This window comes from Podarcis pityusensis (genome assembly GCF_964106645.2).
Source record: "Podarcis pityusensis genome assembly, chromosome: 13".
NCBI lineage: Eukaryota > Metazoa > Chordata > Lepidosauria > Squamata > Lacertidae > Podarcis > Podarcis pityusensis.
In genome coordinates this window covers 11599157-11616033 of record NC_138038.1, presented here as the reverse complement: position 1 = coordinate 11616033, position 16877 = coordinate 11599157, and the positions used below count along the sequence as shown (strand labels likewise).

The 16877-nt window shown below is 41.6% G+C and overlaps 1 protein-coding gene across 7 annotated transcripts in view; it reads left to right on the top strand.

The window, feature by feature from the left end:
• Positions 1-16877, top strand: part of STRADA (STE20 related adaptor alpha) — a 21987-nt gene extending 5110 nt beyond the window's left edge. For 5 of the 7 annotated variants that reach the window (XM_080976781.1, XM_080976780.1, XM_080976782.1 and 2 more), the window contains exons 4-13: positions 798-826; positions 3717-3819; positions 5843-5964; positions 9227-9335; positions 10026-10149; positions 11319-11490; positions 12437-12541; positions 12681-12922; positions 13803-13845; positions 15475-16877. In XM_080976781.1, the coding sequence (XP_080832907.1) occupies positions 798-826; positions 3717-3819; positions 5843-5964; positions 9227-9335; positions 10026-10149; positions 11319-11490; positions 12437-12541; positions 12681-12922; positions 13803-13845; positions 15475-15627 (1202 nt within the window). In that variant the 3' untranslated portion in view covers positions 15628-16877. The remainder of the gene's footprint in view (positions 1-797; positions 827-3716; positions 3820-5842; positions 5965-9226; positions 9336-10025; positions 10150-11318; positions 11491-12436; positions 12542-12680; positions 12923-13802; positions 13846-15474) is intronic. The other 2 variants (XM_080976786.1, XM_080976785.1) reach the window with 1 other exon arrangement.

The window sequence follows — 16877 nt, the reverse complement described above, 5'->3', positions numbered from 1 at the left end:
GACTTTAGGGCAGATGGCTTATCTGCATAATGAGCTTTGGGGTTTTTTTATTAGATATCAGTACAAAACATCTATTTGCACTTAATCTGCCCTGACTTCTGAATTCGGCCATCCAAACTTAATTTTTCTCCAGTGTTCTTATCACTGGTTCAGTAGGTTCTTTCCCTCCCCATATCTTTTAGCACTTGACTATTTAAAGTGATTTATCTACAAAAAGCAGATTCAGATGTGCTTGTGGATTGTAAAATCCTCAAATTTAAAGTAAACTCATTGAAATGGATGAGCTTGAAAAATCCATTGATTTCCATATGCCAACTGTGAGTAAGCCTGTATAAGCTAGTTCAGAACTGGCTCCTGGCTCCAGTTTTGCAGTCCTCATATTTCCCTCTTGCTTGGCTGTGGTTGGGTTGTTGAGGCTCCAACTCACAATGCTGGAGCCTCAAAGCATGGATCTCAAACTATTTCTTTTTTTCCCTGTGATGGAGAATTGGACACTATACAAATGGCGTTATGCCTCTTGAGGGAAGGGAAGTGTAGCTTGAAGTCTCTCTCAGTTTAAAGCTGTTTATGTGGATAAGTTTTAGGGGAACAAAATAGCATAAATCAGATCCCCCAAACCAGCAAGGAATTACTATTTTTGTCCAGTAGGAGTGGTCAGAATGACGCTAGTGTAGGTTATGATGCCCTTTTGAGGTTATTTGAATATATCTTGTAAATGAATTGATTCTGGTTTTGTTCTTGATGGGTATCTATTTAAGAAAACACAGTTGAATGAATGATTGATTTCTTTACTCCAGAGCAGCCTCCGGGTGACTCTCGGAGAAAAGTAAGTGACCTTTGTAGGCTGTGGTGCTGTGGCCTATTGCATGGAGATTTGTGGACATTATGACATTTTTTTCCATTTTGCCTTATTTATACATCTAATATTTTCAGCTCTACATTTGTGGGAACAAGGTTTCAACCTGGAAATAAGATTTTGGTGTGTGGCATATAGATTTATTTTAGCCTTAAATCCTGGATTTTAAATGGTTGTTTTCACTAGTAATGTAAAATTATATGGCTGTTCAGCTGATCTTTTATTTTTTAAAAAACAAAACGATAAAATGCCTGTTTAAAAAGAAAATCTGGAAGTGAGATAGTTGAACAGCTATTAAAAAATATTTGAAACCACCCGTTTTCTCAGCCTATGCTCAAATTCAAGAGTTAATGGCCTGCCAAAATCAATTTGCACTATCTTATCACAATTGTGGCCAGAGCTGGAAAAATCCCAGGGACCTGGCCAACTTGCTGACACCTAGGATTATTACTTTTCCATATCAATGTGAATATGAGGAACATCTAGTAGTCCACAGCTACCTTCCTATCCCTAGTTACCTAGACGAAAGCCCCACTGTATAGGATTACAGTGTAAAACTAATAATTGCCTTCCTGACTACAACACACACACACCATTTATTGAACTGTTGTGATGTCATGGAACGTTCATAAATATTCTAGCTTTTCAGGGTATATACATCAGCATTTACAACCTTGCAACAATGTGCAGCTTCTGTGAGAGAAATGAAAGGTCATTTTCACTGGGGAAAATCATGTCATGTAGGAACAAGAGGAAAGGAAGCCGAGGCCTGTGAAAAGGGCCCAGAAAGTTGGGAAGTTATGACACATGTAATTGGTAGCCAGAGTAGCTAATGAACTGGAGCAGAGTAGGCAGTGAGCTGAGAAACAAAATCATAGGTGGTGCAGGTTTGAGGAAAATAAGACAAGAGTTGACAGGAAGCTAAGGTAAGGAAGGGCCAATGAGAAAAGGGGAATGAGGGATGTATTTTACATGACCTAGCAGTAGAAGGGGCTATACTGTTGACAGGGAGAGAAGGAAAGATAAAGCAGTCAGGCAGGCTGAAAGCTGAGTGAGGATAAAGCAGAGAGCGATATTGGCTGAAGTAGGCAAGGCAGACTGGGCAGTGGAAAAAAATGGTAGAATCTTAGCATATGAAGGCTAGTGAAGGCTAAGAACTAGATAAAATGAAGCTGGAAAAATCTCACATGGGAGTCTAGGGATGGGGTGCTTGTGTTATACTGGTATGGAGAGAATGAACAAGGTAGTATTTGGGGGGTTGTGGGCCAAGGATGCTAAAGAGATTGATTGGGAGAAGAGACTGGAGTAGGTGGTCAAATCTTGAGTTGCTAATTTGTACACAAGATTCTTTTTCCAGTCTTGGCTCTGTTTTTTCCAGTCACACTAGTAAAAGTACATCTGATTTTTCCAAACACATTTTATTAAAATATAGGTCCAGCTAAATTTAAGTATCCAAAAAGCCATCTGTTTAGAGGCTAGAGTATTTTATAAATTCAGAAGCAGAAGGGTTTTTTCTTTCCTGTTTTCTAAATTTTTGCCATTTACACCAAAAGAGGTCCTGTGTTGAAACCCTTGCGGGCAGCTGTATTTGTTTTTCTTGCAGGGGCTTTTTGTGTGCTGTACTTCACAAGTAGCATTTTAATTTAAGCTTTTTTACTTGTTTATAAAATACCAAGTTCAGTAGAGTTCCTCTGCATGGATAGAATTTTTCAACCAGTTGCTGTTTCTGCGTGGAGATGTAGAAAATACCTTAAGAAGTTTTGGAAGAGGGGGAGGAAATGTCATAATAAACTGTTCTGGGGGAGGGGATCTTGATGTGTAAAAATAGCAGATTAGCTATTTTTTACAATACAAAACTTTATGCTTTACTAACATAACTGCCTTCATCTTAAAAGAGTTTTAGGCTGCAGTCATAAGCACACTTGCCTGAGAGTAAGCCCCATTGAATTCTGTAGGACTTCCTTCTGAGTAAACATAATTAAGGTTGCACTGTTAGACACACAGCTGCCATTATGCCAAAGTCTGACTTTCCCTGTTCGTTTTTCATTTCCAGTATCTGAGTTTCTCTGCAGGTTCTCTGTTTTTATTATTACAGGCATTTTCCCATTTATGAAGCGCATTCAGTGTGCATTGTGCTTTTCAGACAATTGAAGCGCAAATAAGGGAAGTGAATAAAAAACAATGGTTTCTCAGTAAGATTGCGAAGGAAATACAATGACTGTCCTTTTGGAAGCTGTGGTAGGAACATATAAACCATTAATCAATCTAGCTTAAGAGCCTTATTTGACTGACAGTGGCTCTCCACATTTCAGTCAGAAGTCTTTGCTAGCCCTGTTTATTTTTTCTTTTAGTTAGAGGAGCTGAAGATTGAACTTTTGAGATATTATGGTACTTCCTGTAGGGCGGAAAGTAGTGAGAGGAAGTTTTGAAGTTGCATGGCACTTCTAAACGCAGATTTCAAATCTACATGTTTGCATCTGAAAATTGTAAATTTCTTGGATTTTGCTTTTTTGTGTGCTGGGTTTGAGGAGGCAGGCCACAAGTGTGTTCTGGGAGGGAATTTGATTATATGAGGTAGCAAAGGAGACCATACATCATAAGCTGTGAGAGCAGTGACATTTTTGAACTCTGAGCATGATCCTATACATGCCCCCTCAAAAGTAAGTTCCATTGAGTTCATTGGGACTTGTGTATAGGATTGTATCCTAAGGTTACAAAAGGCTATAAATGATATTTTGGAGAGATTCTCCAGCATACAAACCACATCCTTCCAATTTGAGTAATGTATATTCAAAACCGTCATACAGAAAAGCTAATTTTGTCCTGTTAGTCTCTTGCATCTTACTCTTTTCTTTTCCAGACCAATGAAGCAAGCTCAGAATCTATAGCATCCTCCCCGAAAAGGGACACCATGAACTGTTATTTGCCCGACAGCAATTGTTATGAGTTACTGACCATAATAGGTAATGTTTTGATTTTAGTTTTGGGTGTTTCACTTTTCATAGTACTGAAGTTCTCCTCATTTCCTTAGTTGACTTTATGAGTTGAATAATGTTATCCTTTCTTGAGGTGCTGTTATTTTTAACAGCACTGATATTGGCTGTTGTTTTCTTTCTAGGCATATACTGTTAAGCCATAAAATGACAAATAATTAAAAAAGAAATATCCTCTTGTAATGCAGTACTGAGACATTAGGGAAACAGGGACACCTCTGGGTGGGTGAGTATTGGGAAGGGGGTGCCAGGCCATGAGGTCGCCCATCATCATTGTCACCTCTCTCATTCCAGCTTCAGCGTTTTTGCTGAGTCTGGAAGAAGTTGTTTTGGTTCTTGGGCAATCAAATGCTGCCCTCCCCATGCTATTTCAGGTGAAGCTGGGATTAGGAGTCAATGTGTTCTGGGGTGAATACAGAATCTCAAAAATACAGAATTGGACATCTATCAGGTCACTCATACGTGTGGGGTTAGTCCTAATCAGTTGCTGTTGTTCACCTTCCGTACCCTTGCCATTTCTGATGCAATACAGCAAAGCCCAATGCTCTTTCCACCTGTGCTACTTCCTAAATTCCCTCTAGTCACTTTGAATGGATAAGGTTTTATCATATCTGTCTTGCATTCCTTGCATGTTGAGAAGAACAGGCTCAATTTTTAGGTAGGGGATATTGCAAGGTATTTATTGTATTCAAGATCCATTTGTGTGTCCTGCTCTCGTAGACACTGATAATTGTCCAGACACCTCTTTTCTCTCCCCAAACTTATCATGTCCCGAGATGGCAAATTCAGTCTTCTGAAGACTTGCTTTTTTAAAAAAATTCTGAGCTGATTTTCCAACCCACCGTTTTCCAAGGTGGTTGCTTCACTTACCTTAGTCCTTAATTTTTTGCATCATACAGCTGCAGGAGTATAATAAATGGGATTTAGAAGTGTGACTACTTCTTAACATTCTGCAGTTATTAACCATGTGTATTACACAAACATTGTATCACCATGAAATTTGCTATGGAGAGTTTCATTGGTGAGGTGTGCATTTTGTCTTAATTTCAGAAAAATTACATAGAAAAAGTAGCTTGAGTCATAGCAATTTAAACATTTTTTTTTTAAAAAATGTGCATTTGTATTTATTTTATTACATTTATATCCTGCCTTTTTTCCATCATGAAACTCAAGGCAGTGCCAATCTATTTCCTGAGTGATCACTCATTCAGTCACTGACTAGCAGCCCGGAATGGCTGGGGAAACCCAGCCAGATGGGTGGAGTATTATTATTGTTGTTATTGTTATTCAATCCAGACCTACTAAGTTTCAGCAAGGAGATGGCCTCCTGAATATTCAGATCATACCTTGTGATGGGTAACATCCTTCATGATTTTTTTTAAATCTAATTATGGTTTATCATACAGTCTAAATCATAAAACAGTGAGCTAGAGCAGGACTAAGTTAGTCACACATAGAATCTATTAAAATCAGTGTGAAAAGTTTGCCAGGACTTAAGCCCCATTGATAAAAGAACATTGTGATAGAATGAATGATTATTAATGTTTCCAGACATTGTTTACTGGCAAAAGGGGGGGGGGGGGTTAAAATGATCTTCTTAACCTCCAGATATTCCATTGTGGTATGCCTTTTTTTTGTTTTTTGAAAATTTGTGTTGTAGAAGTTTAGCAATTCCATTTTATTTAACAGAGGGAAGTTATAACAAGCTGATCATTTGCTTTGTTTTCTGCTAGTTGTTTCTTGGTTCGATTTATAATATAACAAGGCACAAAAAGAAAATGAGTAAGCTGTATATAAATGAACACTATAACATATTAAAAAATGAAATAAGTAGGAAGAAAACTGATAAATTCAGCTTTAGAACCTAGATTAAGATAGGTTTTATCTGAATTCTACCATAATTTCAAAAAAAGATAACTCCCAGCAGGAAAATGCTTCAGTTAAGATTTTGTGGAAAGTGTTATTGTGACAAAAATGCCTCTTATCTTTTCAGGCAAGGGCTTTGAGGAGCTAATGATAGTGAATCTTGCACGGTATAAACCAACAGGAGAGTTTGTCACTGTACGGAGGATCAACTTAGAGGCCTGCACCAATGAGATGGTGGCATTTTTGCAGGTAGAGGTAGCAATCTTGTGCTGTTACTTTGCTTTGTCCTTAGTTGGAGATGCTTACCTTGATTCAGTCTGAATTACTGTGGCAAATGGCACTCCTTTGCTGACATTCCACTTTCTTAGGCCCCTGTGATTCTATATAGTGTTGTTTCATCTGTTAGTGGCTGGGTTGTAGAACTGAACAACTGACAAAGTCTCTGTCTTAAGACTAGATAGACCAGTGTTCCCAGCCTTTATCCCCGTAGCCCCCTTCCAAACTTGTTTCCATTCTATGCCCCCCATGGGCGTAGCCTAGATGGGGGAGGGGGGCAACTGCCCCTCCCAATAAGTGAAAATCAATACAAATCTGAGATTCTGCCCCCTAACAAAAATCCTGGCTACACTCATGCCCCCACCCCCGTCCTACCGGTAGAAAGGTAGCTATTTAAAGGTTTTGTTTGTAAATAGAACATTTTTTATAATTTATACAAAATACAATTGCATAAAATGATAAAAACGTACAGTGGTACTTTGGGTTAATTTGTTCCGGAGGTCCATTCTTAACCTGAAACTGTTCTTAACCTGAAGCACCACTTTAGCTAATGGGGCCTCCTGCTGCTGCCACGCCACCGGAGCACGATTTCTGTTCTCATCCTGAAACAAAGTTATTAACCCGAGGTAGTATTTCTGGGTTAGCGGAGTCTGTGACCTGAAGCGTGTGTAACCTGAAGCGTATGTAACCCGAGGTACCACTGTAATGAAATATTGTCGAAGCACAAAAACATAGACTCATGGAGCTGGAAGGGACCCCAAGGATCATCTTTCTAGTGCAACTCCCTGCAATGTAGGAATCTCAGCTGAAGCATCCATGACAGATGGCCATCCAACCTCTACTTAGAAATCTCCAAGGAAGGCGAGTCTAGAACCTTCTGAGGGAGATCCATCTTCCATGTATTATAAAAAGTAAACAACACTTATTTAACCCGAGTTATTTGATACAGTAGGGGAAACCTACAGATACAGTCCAAAAAGCACACAGGGAGTTTGGTATATATGGGGAAATTAGGAGTAAGGCCTACTGAACTCAGTGCAGCGTTCTTGTGAGTAGATAGTTATTTACTAGATGCAAGTCAGCAGCACCAGATGACCCACTCAGCTAGGCTCTGGGGTGAATTTCACCCCATGCCTTGCAGAGCTGGACAGACGCTGCTGGCGGGCCCTACGCCCCTCGACAACATCTGAAGGCCCTGATCCTTTAGGTGCCGCAGTGGATTGCACCCTGCACCTTGCAGAGTCAGGCCCAGGCTGCCCCCAGGACCAGCACTGGCAGCGGCAACAAGCAACTCTGGCTCGCCCAGACTTACCTGACCTGGAGGTTCTGGATCACAGGCTCTGCTGGCCAAACTGGAGCCTCAGTGATCGCCCCCTCCCGCCAGAAACAAACCAGGACAGCTCCAAGAAACCACATGTGGCAAAAAGAAGCGCTAGGCCCTGGTAGGTTGCCCCCTTACCCTCTTGTGATAGCCAGCTGATCAGGGGTTTTTTAATGCTTTCCCCCCTTCACTTCTCATGACCCTCTGTGGCTCCCTAGCCTCGTGCTGTGGCCCCCCATTTATGTGATTTTCACCTGTGGCCCCCTTGGAATATCCTGCCTAAGACTCCCAGTTGGGAAACAGAGATAGACAACAAATTCCTGTCCTCCTGAACTTACAAGAAAGGCATTTCCATAACATCTTCCACTGCTAAATTGCTCTTACAGTTGGAAGATTTGGAGCTTTAAATGGCTTCTTTATAGTGTAATCCTATGCATGTCTGCTCAGACATAAGTCCCTGGTAAGATAAAAACGACTTCATGTTGTAGAGGGGAAGAGTTAGTAGAATGAATCATTAGGTCCTAAGCACCACAGAAAGACTCAATATTTTTGTTCATTTTATATTGTAGTTTATTGGTTGCTTATAATGTAGTAATGCATTACGAATTGCACTGTATTCTCTGTCATCTGAAATGTCAAGTGGTCTTCAAGGGCAACTCCATGGATAGTATATTACAGTAATTAATCTTTGAGATTAACAGTGACCTATCTAACAAGTAGGGGCATTTGCTAGTTGTAGCTGATAAGAAAAGCTTTCATGACAATCCAGGAGCAAAATTGGGTCACGAAGACACCACGGACTGCAAATATGTTCTTTCAAGATACTGGGATCCTGTTAATGCTGAGAACACATAGATAATCCATCATTGTCAACTATGACTTACATGGATTTAGTTTCAGATTGTTCCTAAGCACTGGTTTGGAATAGAATTTTATTACTTTTAAATGTTTAAAGGTGATAGCCAATGTAAGTCTTACCCACTGAAATCAAGGAATTTGGGTTTTTTTTAAAGTGCCTGTAAATGTTATCTTTGAGCACTCAAGAGTTATACAGGCTGCAAGTCTGAATAAGTTATGAGGAAACTCCCCCGCCCCCCCAGTTATTATCTACCAGCAGCCTCACACCCAGTGTACTTTTCCAAGAAACCAAAAATTTGATAGTTTTGAAAGAAGTGGTTAGAATGAGGACAATTTTGAAAGGTTCAGTCCGCCATCTTGATTCAAAATGGTGTCCAGTTGTATCCAAACATAGATGAAAACCCACTGTTTAATCTCAAGATCCATTATGAAGAATTGGGTTACAATATCTTAACAAGTGTCCAAATGCATAGTGAACAGTCAAGCAAGAAACTTGCCAAAGTATATAGTGTATGTATGTATGTATGTATGTATGTATGTATGTATTTTCCTGTAAAAAGAGAGGGCACCTTCATTTGAAGCTGGTATCTTTTGATTCACATAATATGTTTTGCTGAGCTGTACCCCAAATTTAGAAAACACCTGGCCAGCAGAGCTAGTTATTTAAAAACAGTCAAAGCTGTCAAGCAATTTACAAGATTAAACAATAAGAAACATTGATTAGCTTGTTTCCAAATATTACCTGCTGTATAAATAGCTAAGCAAATAAAATTACTAGCAAAATGCTGTTTTATTGCTGACCCTTTGGTTTGGTTTACTCCTGTTACAGTGCAATGGTGTTTTTATTATTTTATTTGTCTCAGTAATTCATGCGGATTAAGTATCCAAATTCTGATTGTACCCTTAACTGGCAAAAGAAGCAATAAGCCATGATATAAGTTGTGAAAGGGTGCCAATTGGCCAATTGTTTTTCCCCTAGAGTATCCATACCTCTTCAAGTTTCCTTTACTCATTTGTTAAAAAAATAATTGTTGTCTTATCATTTTTTGCTTTCAGGGTGAGCTTCATGTCTCAAAGTTCTTCAGCCACCCAAATCTTGTGCCATATAAAGCAGCCTTCATAGCCGACAATGAACTGTGGGTTGTTACATCTTTCATGGCCTATGGTAAGTAAAACTTGAACCTTCCTCCACCACTAGACAGGATATAGGTTTGATGTGAGGACACATTCAGACACCCACAATGATCCTATGCACTTATGGTGCTGTAAATGAGGTGAGGCAGCTTCCTTTTTTTCAGTATTTGCTCTGCATGTGCTCTTTCCAGGAAAGTTTTACGTTAACCTCAGAGACAGAGTATTCTGTTAGGCTGTGGGTGGTGAAATTCCAAGTGAGGCCCTTCCCTCTCTGTCTCTCAGTCATTTTGAGGTAAGCATAACCCTCAGGAAGGGAAACTTGAAAGCCTTTTAAAAGCAAATGAAGGTTTCAAAGCATCTTCTGCGATAAAAATTCCCTGTTTGAGGAAAAAGAGAATTTTGTAATGATAGAATTTAGCTTTTGTACTTGTAACCAGCCTTTGGTTCAATCAAATTTAACCTTTCTCTCTGCTAATGTCGTCTCTACAAGGGAGGAAGTTTTGTTTGGGGTGGGGTACTATTAGAGAAAATTGGACCAGAAATTACTTTAGTCTTCTCAAGTGTAGTTATATGTGCTTGAACTTATTCCCTCTGGCATCTGAAGGCAGGTCTATGCATGTGTCCGTCTTCTACAAATAATGAGAGGAGCAATTGTTAAAACAACTGGGTTTAGTTTTTCTGGAACCGTTGAAGCACCTTGTGTTTTTTCTCCTTTTTGTAGGTTCTGCTAAAGATTTAATCTGTACACATTTTATGGATGGGATGAGTGAGCTAGCTATGGCTTATATCCTCCAAGGTGTTTTGAAGGCCCTTGATTACATTCACCATATGGGATATGTTCACAGGTAAGCCCTTTAAGCAATAGAAAGCAAAATTTAACTCTTCTGAAATGAGGCCTAGTATCTCACCTTCCCACAAAGATTTAGGAAGTTATTTGAGTGTACAGTAATTTCTTAAAAAAACATAGTCCATTGGTAGAGCTGTAGTTTCCTGGACTGCTTGTTTGGTAGGCATTACAGTGGTACCTCGGGTTACATATGCTTCAGGTTACAGACTCCACTAACCCAGAAATTTTACCTCGGGTTAAGAACTTTGCTTCAGGATAAGAACAGAAATCCTGCAGCAGCGGTGCAGCAGCAGAGGGAGGCCCCATTAGCTAAAGTGGTGCTTCAGGTTAAGAACAGTTTCAGGTTAAGAACAGACCTCCACAACAAATTAAGTACTTAACCCAAGGTACCTCTGTACAGTCAAATGGAGTTGAAGCTGGTTTGAGTTTGTGGTGTAAACAACAATAAGAAATGTTAAAATGTCATGGGACTGGAAACATAATTAGGCAAAAGGAGAATTGAAGTTGTCTTGCTCCTGCTTCTTGTCGGAAGGCACAGCGCAAACTACCACTGGGGTTTACTGTGTGTTTGCCACATCAGTATAGAATCTATCATACGGAATCTGAGCTGAGCTGAGAGCTTAGCTCTCAATGTAAAAACAGCATGTGTGCATGCCGACATTCTACCCTTACTGCTTGCAAAGAAATGTCCCCGTAAGAATTAGTTGTCAGTCGTTTTGTCCCTTTAATTTTACCTTTTTTATTAGGGTTACTCTATTAAATTGTGAACCAGGTAGCCTCTCTCTCACGTCTGGTACATAGGTACAGTCTAGATTGCGATGTTTTCATTTGTTACTCCGCATTAGAAGCATGGACTGAAACCCGAACAACAAGTGTGCTCAGCTAGTCTTACTAAGTTTGGTAGGGAGAAGGAAAGTTTCAAGGCTTCTCCCTCTTGCTAAGAAATAAGCAGAGATGTTTAAGTCTTGCCTCGACTCAGCAATCAAATGGTTGCTGAGTATGATACATGACTTCCTATTTGCATATAGTATGTAGTGTTACAGTATACACTTGCATATACTTGGATCCCAGGCTTTAGATTTCCTACATATAAAATTGAGTAGGGTTGGATGGAGGGGTTGGGTGGGGGGTTTGTGGCTGCTTTCTCTCTATCCTCTTTGTATGCAGGAGCGTGAAGGCCAGTCATGTCCTGATTTCTGCAGATGGGAAGGTGTACCTCTCTGGCCTGCGCAGTAACCTAAGCATGATCAGTCATGGTCAGCGTCTCAAAGTAGTTCATGATTTCCCCAAGTATAGCATCAAGGTTCTGCCATGGCTAAGCCCAGAGGTCTTGCAGCAGGTATGTTAGAGTCTTTCTTAGTCTTGTTTACTTAGCCCTCGAGTGTACAGGACCAACTTTTGCCAAATGTGCCTCATTGATAAAACGAATTGTTCTGTGTAATACCCCAACTATGTAGTCTTAAGGTAGCTGTTCAGGTAAACCTCCCACCTCACTGACTCTACTTTTCTAAAAAAAAAGTGAACTCTTACACTGAGGGGCTTGAGCTTAAGCCACAGATTAGGGGTGTCACCTCCTCCTCCTCTGTTGAGCAGATCCTGGGGGGTCTTTTTGTGTAACGTGGAAGTAGCACTGAAAGCACATATAAAATTGGTACAAGGGCCACAGCTCGGGGGTAGAGCATCTGCTTTGCATGCAGAAGATGCCAGATTCAATCCCTGGCCTCTCTAGGCATGGGTGTAGCCAGGGTGGGGGGCAGCTGCCCCCCTAGATCATGTAAAACAATAGAAATACTTAACTAACTGACCAATCATGTCAGTTCTGCCCCCGCCCAACAAAAGTCCTGGCTACACCCATGTCTCCAGGGAGAGAACTTGTATCTGAAACCCTGGAGAGCGGTTGCCAGTCAGTGTAGACCAGGGATAGTCAGCCTTTTTATACCTACCGCCTGCTAATACATCTTTCTTGATGGTAAAATTTCCTTACCGCCCACCAGTGCTTGATGGAAGGAGGATTCAGCTTGTGCTGCAGAACCCCCTTCCGCCCACCTAGAATCCTGAAACGCCCACTAGTGGGCAGTAGGGACCAGGTTGACAACCCCTGTTGTAAACAGGACTAAGCTAGAAGGACCCAGTGATCTGACTCAGTATGAGGCAGCTTCCTCTGTTCCTAAAATACTGTCTTTTTGTAGGTAGCAGTGATAGATTCTTTGTTTAATTAATTTCCACCACAATTTAAACAGGAGTCACAATGGATTAAGCACATTATTTTCATTTTATCCTTTTAGAATCTCCAAGGCTATGATGCAAAATCTGACATCTACAGTGTAGGAATAACAGCCTGTGAGCTGGCAAATGGCCATGTCCCTTTCAAGGATATGCCTGCAACTCAGGTAGGGAATTTTCTGCTCTACTTCAGCCCCCGCCTGTACTATTATCAGAGCTAAAAGTATTGCAGCACTAGCCGTGTTACTGTAGGGCGAGCTTTTCTGGTAAACCAAATGCACCTGCTTTCCCCCTCTTGTACTTCAGATGCTTTTGGAGAAGCTAAATGGCACTGTCCCTTGCCTGCTGGACACAACTACTATTCCTCCAGAGGAGCTGACCATGAAGCCATCACGCTCAGGGGTTAGCACTGGGCTGGGGGAAGGCATGGCAGCCAGCAGTGCCAGGGCCTCTAATGGCGAGGCAGCACCACATCCGTACCACCGTACCTTCTCGCCCTCCTTCCACCACTTTGTGGAGCAATGCCTACAAAGGAACCCGGACCTGAGGTATAGCAAAAACAAAGAAATCTCACTGACTGAGGAAGGTTTGAAAAGGTGCATCCCCTCTGGTGATGTGGGAGACCTATGTTATGCTTGGTATACATTGAAGCCTTTTTTCTAATAGTATGCTAGTGGGATGGTAGAAGAAGGAAGAACATCACTTGGTAGGATCCATGTTCTCTAACCTAGGTTCTGTCACCAGAACGTGGAAGGCCTGGAAACTCCCTGATTAGGGTGCACAGGGGATACACTTGATAATTGTAAAGCGTCTGGTGGGGGAGACTGAGCTAAAACATCCCGCAGGGCTTGATGAATGGATATATCAAAGCAGCTGTTTGCGTATCCCTATAAAGCAGATTCTCATGGTGTTGGCTGGTAAAAGGGGGACATTCAAAGTCTTTATCAAACAGATCTGATCTCAGAAGGTGCAAAGCAATAACAAAGTATGTAAATGTCCTCTCTGCTTGAATGTATTCACCTGTTCCAAATATGCAGATGTAGAATGGCTTTTGTGATCAGCGTTGATACAGTCAGGATAGCCGTTGATGTAGTCATACATGTAGCCACAGCAAGAAACGTCTTCGATGAACTACTAGCCCAGGTTGATAGAGAGGATGGTGGCTTTCAGGTGTTATCAAATGTAGTTGGAACAGGGATTGTATGTCCCTTGCAGTTCTTATTCCCCACTGTTCTTTCATTAACCTGGATATGGACGTTCCGAAGCTTTTTCTCGCTTGGGGCAGATAGGAAAGCCACAAACAGTGGGCAAGTGTTTCTTATAGCTTCACCATCCTGAAGCTATAAAATATAATATTTACTGCTCTCTCTCCATCCTTATTCCTTCTTGTACTGATACGCCACCTCTTCTTGTTATTCTCTTGAACAGGCCAAGCGCAAGTACACTGCTAAACCATTCCTTTTTCAAACAGGTAACACTTTTGCCCCAGTAATATTCTTCCTTTTCCCCCATCATGCTGTAGTAGAAAGTAGGCCTCCAGAAACTGGGGGTGGGGGGACCCCGTTGCTGTTAGAACTTTCTCCTGTGATAATGGGACTTTTCTAGGGTTTTGAAACTCGGAAGCTGCTCTTGGTTTTTATTACAACCCTTGGGTGAATGAGGGCACTTTGATCTGGTGGTGGGCAAGAGGGCCAAGGGATTGCAAGGAACACAAAGCACACCTTGCTACATATGTCCAGTGAGCCAAGGAGATTGTTCCTGCAACTCAGGATTTTTGGGGCTTTTTTCTCCCTTCCTCACTGGCTGTGAGTTGCTCCAACACTATTCTGTCTCTCCCCCAGCCTTGCTGAGGCTAAAGTATCTACCCCTTAGTAAAAGCACTGGCCCAATCCTACTCTGAAGGTTAGGAAATTTTTGTTTTTCAAGTTTTGTCTGCCTGTTGAGAAAATGCATGCAATCCTGCTTATGTGATTGCAATGGCCTTGCTGCTGGCCACTAGCCTGAAACAAATAGCAGTGTCCTTTGGTAATATCCCTTGCCAGTTATATCACTCAGGCTGTATACAATTTATCAGTGATACCAATGCATGATGGGGGTGGGTGGGTTGGGGTTTTTTTTTTTTGAGAGTTTATTTTGTTGTATTGTGCTGAGCCTGTAGCTATACAAAATTTGGTAATTTTCCCCATTTTTCTAATGCAGGCGTGGTTAACCAATTCTTTGGCTCAAGGGCTACATTGGTCAGCCCTCAGTGATGTATGTGACCACCCCACTCTCTTCACTTGCACACATCTGTGTTGATCCGCTAGGAAGGGGTGTTCTACTGCTTTCTCCCCACTCATCAGATGAATGAGAAGAGGGTGATTTGCATCCCCATCAGGCTTCTGGAAGGAGTGGATGGGTTTAAACCACCCTGCACACCACAGCACTGGTTTTAATTTTTGCTGACACTGCCGACATTTTGGGGAGGGGAGGGGAGAAATTTGCTTGGCTCCAGCCCAGACATTAGCCACCCCCTATACTAATGACTTGTTGGATTTATTTTGGATTACACTGTGAAACCAGATTACCAGGGAGTCAGGGAACTGTTGGGATCCCCCCCAGTGAGGTTGTCATTCAGAAATGCTGCAAAAGGTGGGAAATGTATGAATATGAGGGTATGTTGGAGGAAATAAGAGCAGTTGTGTTTGGATAGAACACCCAATACAAAATTCAACCTGGCTTGACTTTTCCACAAATGCCACCTCCTCGTCCCCTAACAGAAGAGGGCCCTGGGTGATCTATCTAGTCCACTGTCCTATTTCCAAATGCCCCAGAGACACTTACAAACAGGGCATGAAGGCAACAGCCAAGCTCTGTTTGTTCCCAGCAAAGGGAACAAACAGAGCTTGTTCCCTTTTATTATTTCAGTGGAGACCACAATAGTCAATGAAACTAAATTAACAGCATGTGCAGAGAATGTCCAAATATTCAAAGTGCAGTTGTATACCCTACCCCATGACTATAATAAGACGGGTGTAAGTTACACTTAACCTCTTCACTCTGGCTTGGAATTCTCAATTCTGCTCAATTTAGCATTTCCCCTTCTCCCCATGTCTTCCAGATCAAACGCCGTGCCTCTGAAGCGCTTCCTGAACTGCTGTATCCAGTCACACCTATCACCAGCTTTGAAGGCATGCAGGAACAAGATCCTAGTCTTATTTTTGGACTAGTCTCCCATCTGGAGCAACTTGAGATGGATGACTGGGAGTTCTAGACCTCCAACAGAAGGAAGCGTATAAAGTGTAGAAGTTCTTGAGAGAAAGCAAGCTTTCTTCAGGCATGGTTTACTTATGTAACGCCACCTCCCTTTCTCACCAAGTCGTGACGTTATACTGCAGTTTACGTCTTCCATAGGAAGGTGGTCTCTCTAGATAACACACTGGAGTATAGACTTGTGGGAGTGCAGTGAGTGCAGTAAGGATGTGGTGCTAGTGACTTCTAGCTCAGCTTTTGGTATGTTTGCATTCAAAATGATGGCCCATTGAACCAGTTTCCCCCTGCCATATCTGTGCTGTTGCAAGAGCTCCAGGTTTAGGGAGGATGTTTGGGTGTTCCTTGCTGTAGCTTCCTAGTCAAGGGTTGCCTTTGAGAGAGCTGGGAGTCAGCTTGGATGTTCATATATTACTTGCAAAGCATTCTTACCCAATGGAAAAATCAACAGCTTTGCAAGGCAAAAGTGAAGGTAGCATTTGCAACAGCTGCATCCCATGCTGAATGTCTTTCCCTTCCCACTGGATAATCAAAGTATGATGGGAATGGTAGACTTAACCCTATGGTGCTAAAAGTTTCCAACAGCAAACCAGAAAGGCAGGACTCAGTCACTTTCTAGCAAAGCCAGCATTTTCCCCTAGTGTAAGTATTGCTGTAATGGCTCACCTCCATCTGTGGATCTGAGTGCTGTGCACTCCTGTTTTTTAAAAAAGAAACACTTAAAATGTACTCTGCTGGAAGAGATGGGTAAGGAGTTTAAGGGATGTTGGTCCTAGCTGTCTCTCCAACACAGATTGAACGTATTTAAAAAACTCCTCTGTATCTCTGCCAAAATTCTACCCTCTTTTTGTTAGGGGCATGAGTGTTCATTGTTCACTGTAGCTTTTCATTCTAAAAATGCTTTGCCACTCCAGTTTTAGTTTCCACCTAGGACAAGTGCTGGTTGATGACAAAACTTGCAGAACCTTGAACACTTTCCCCCTGTATTCCTGTCTACTACACACGTTGCTGTTCTGGTGTTTCCCCAAATGGTGTAGTGAAGCCTTTTCTTCCTATTTCTCTCCCACCCCCAGAGGAGCTGTTTTCTTCTTAATCATTTTCACTCAATCAAGCACTGAGCCAATGCTGCATCTGTCTGGTTGGAGCCGATGCAGGACTTTTATGTATGCCTGTGTGTCTTACACTGTACTTGAACCCCAGTCCATGTTTGCTCTTCTAGTTTTGTTGCCAATTAAAATTTTATGCACTCTTAAA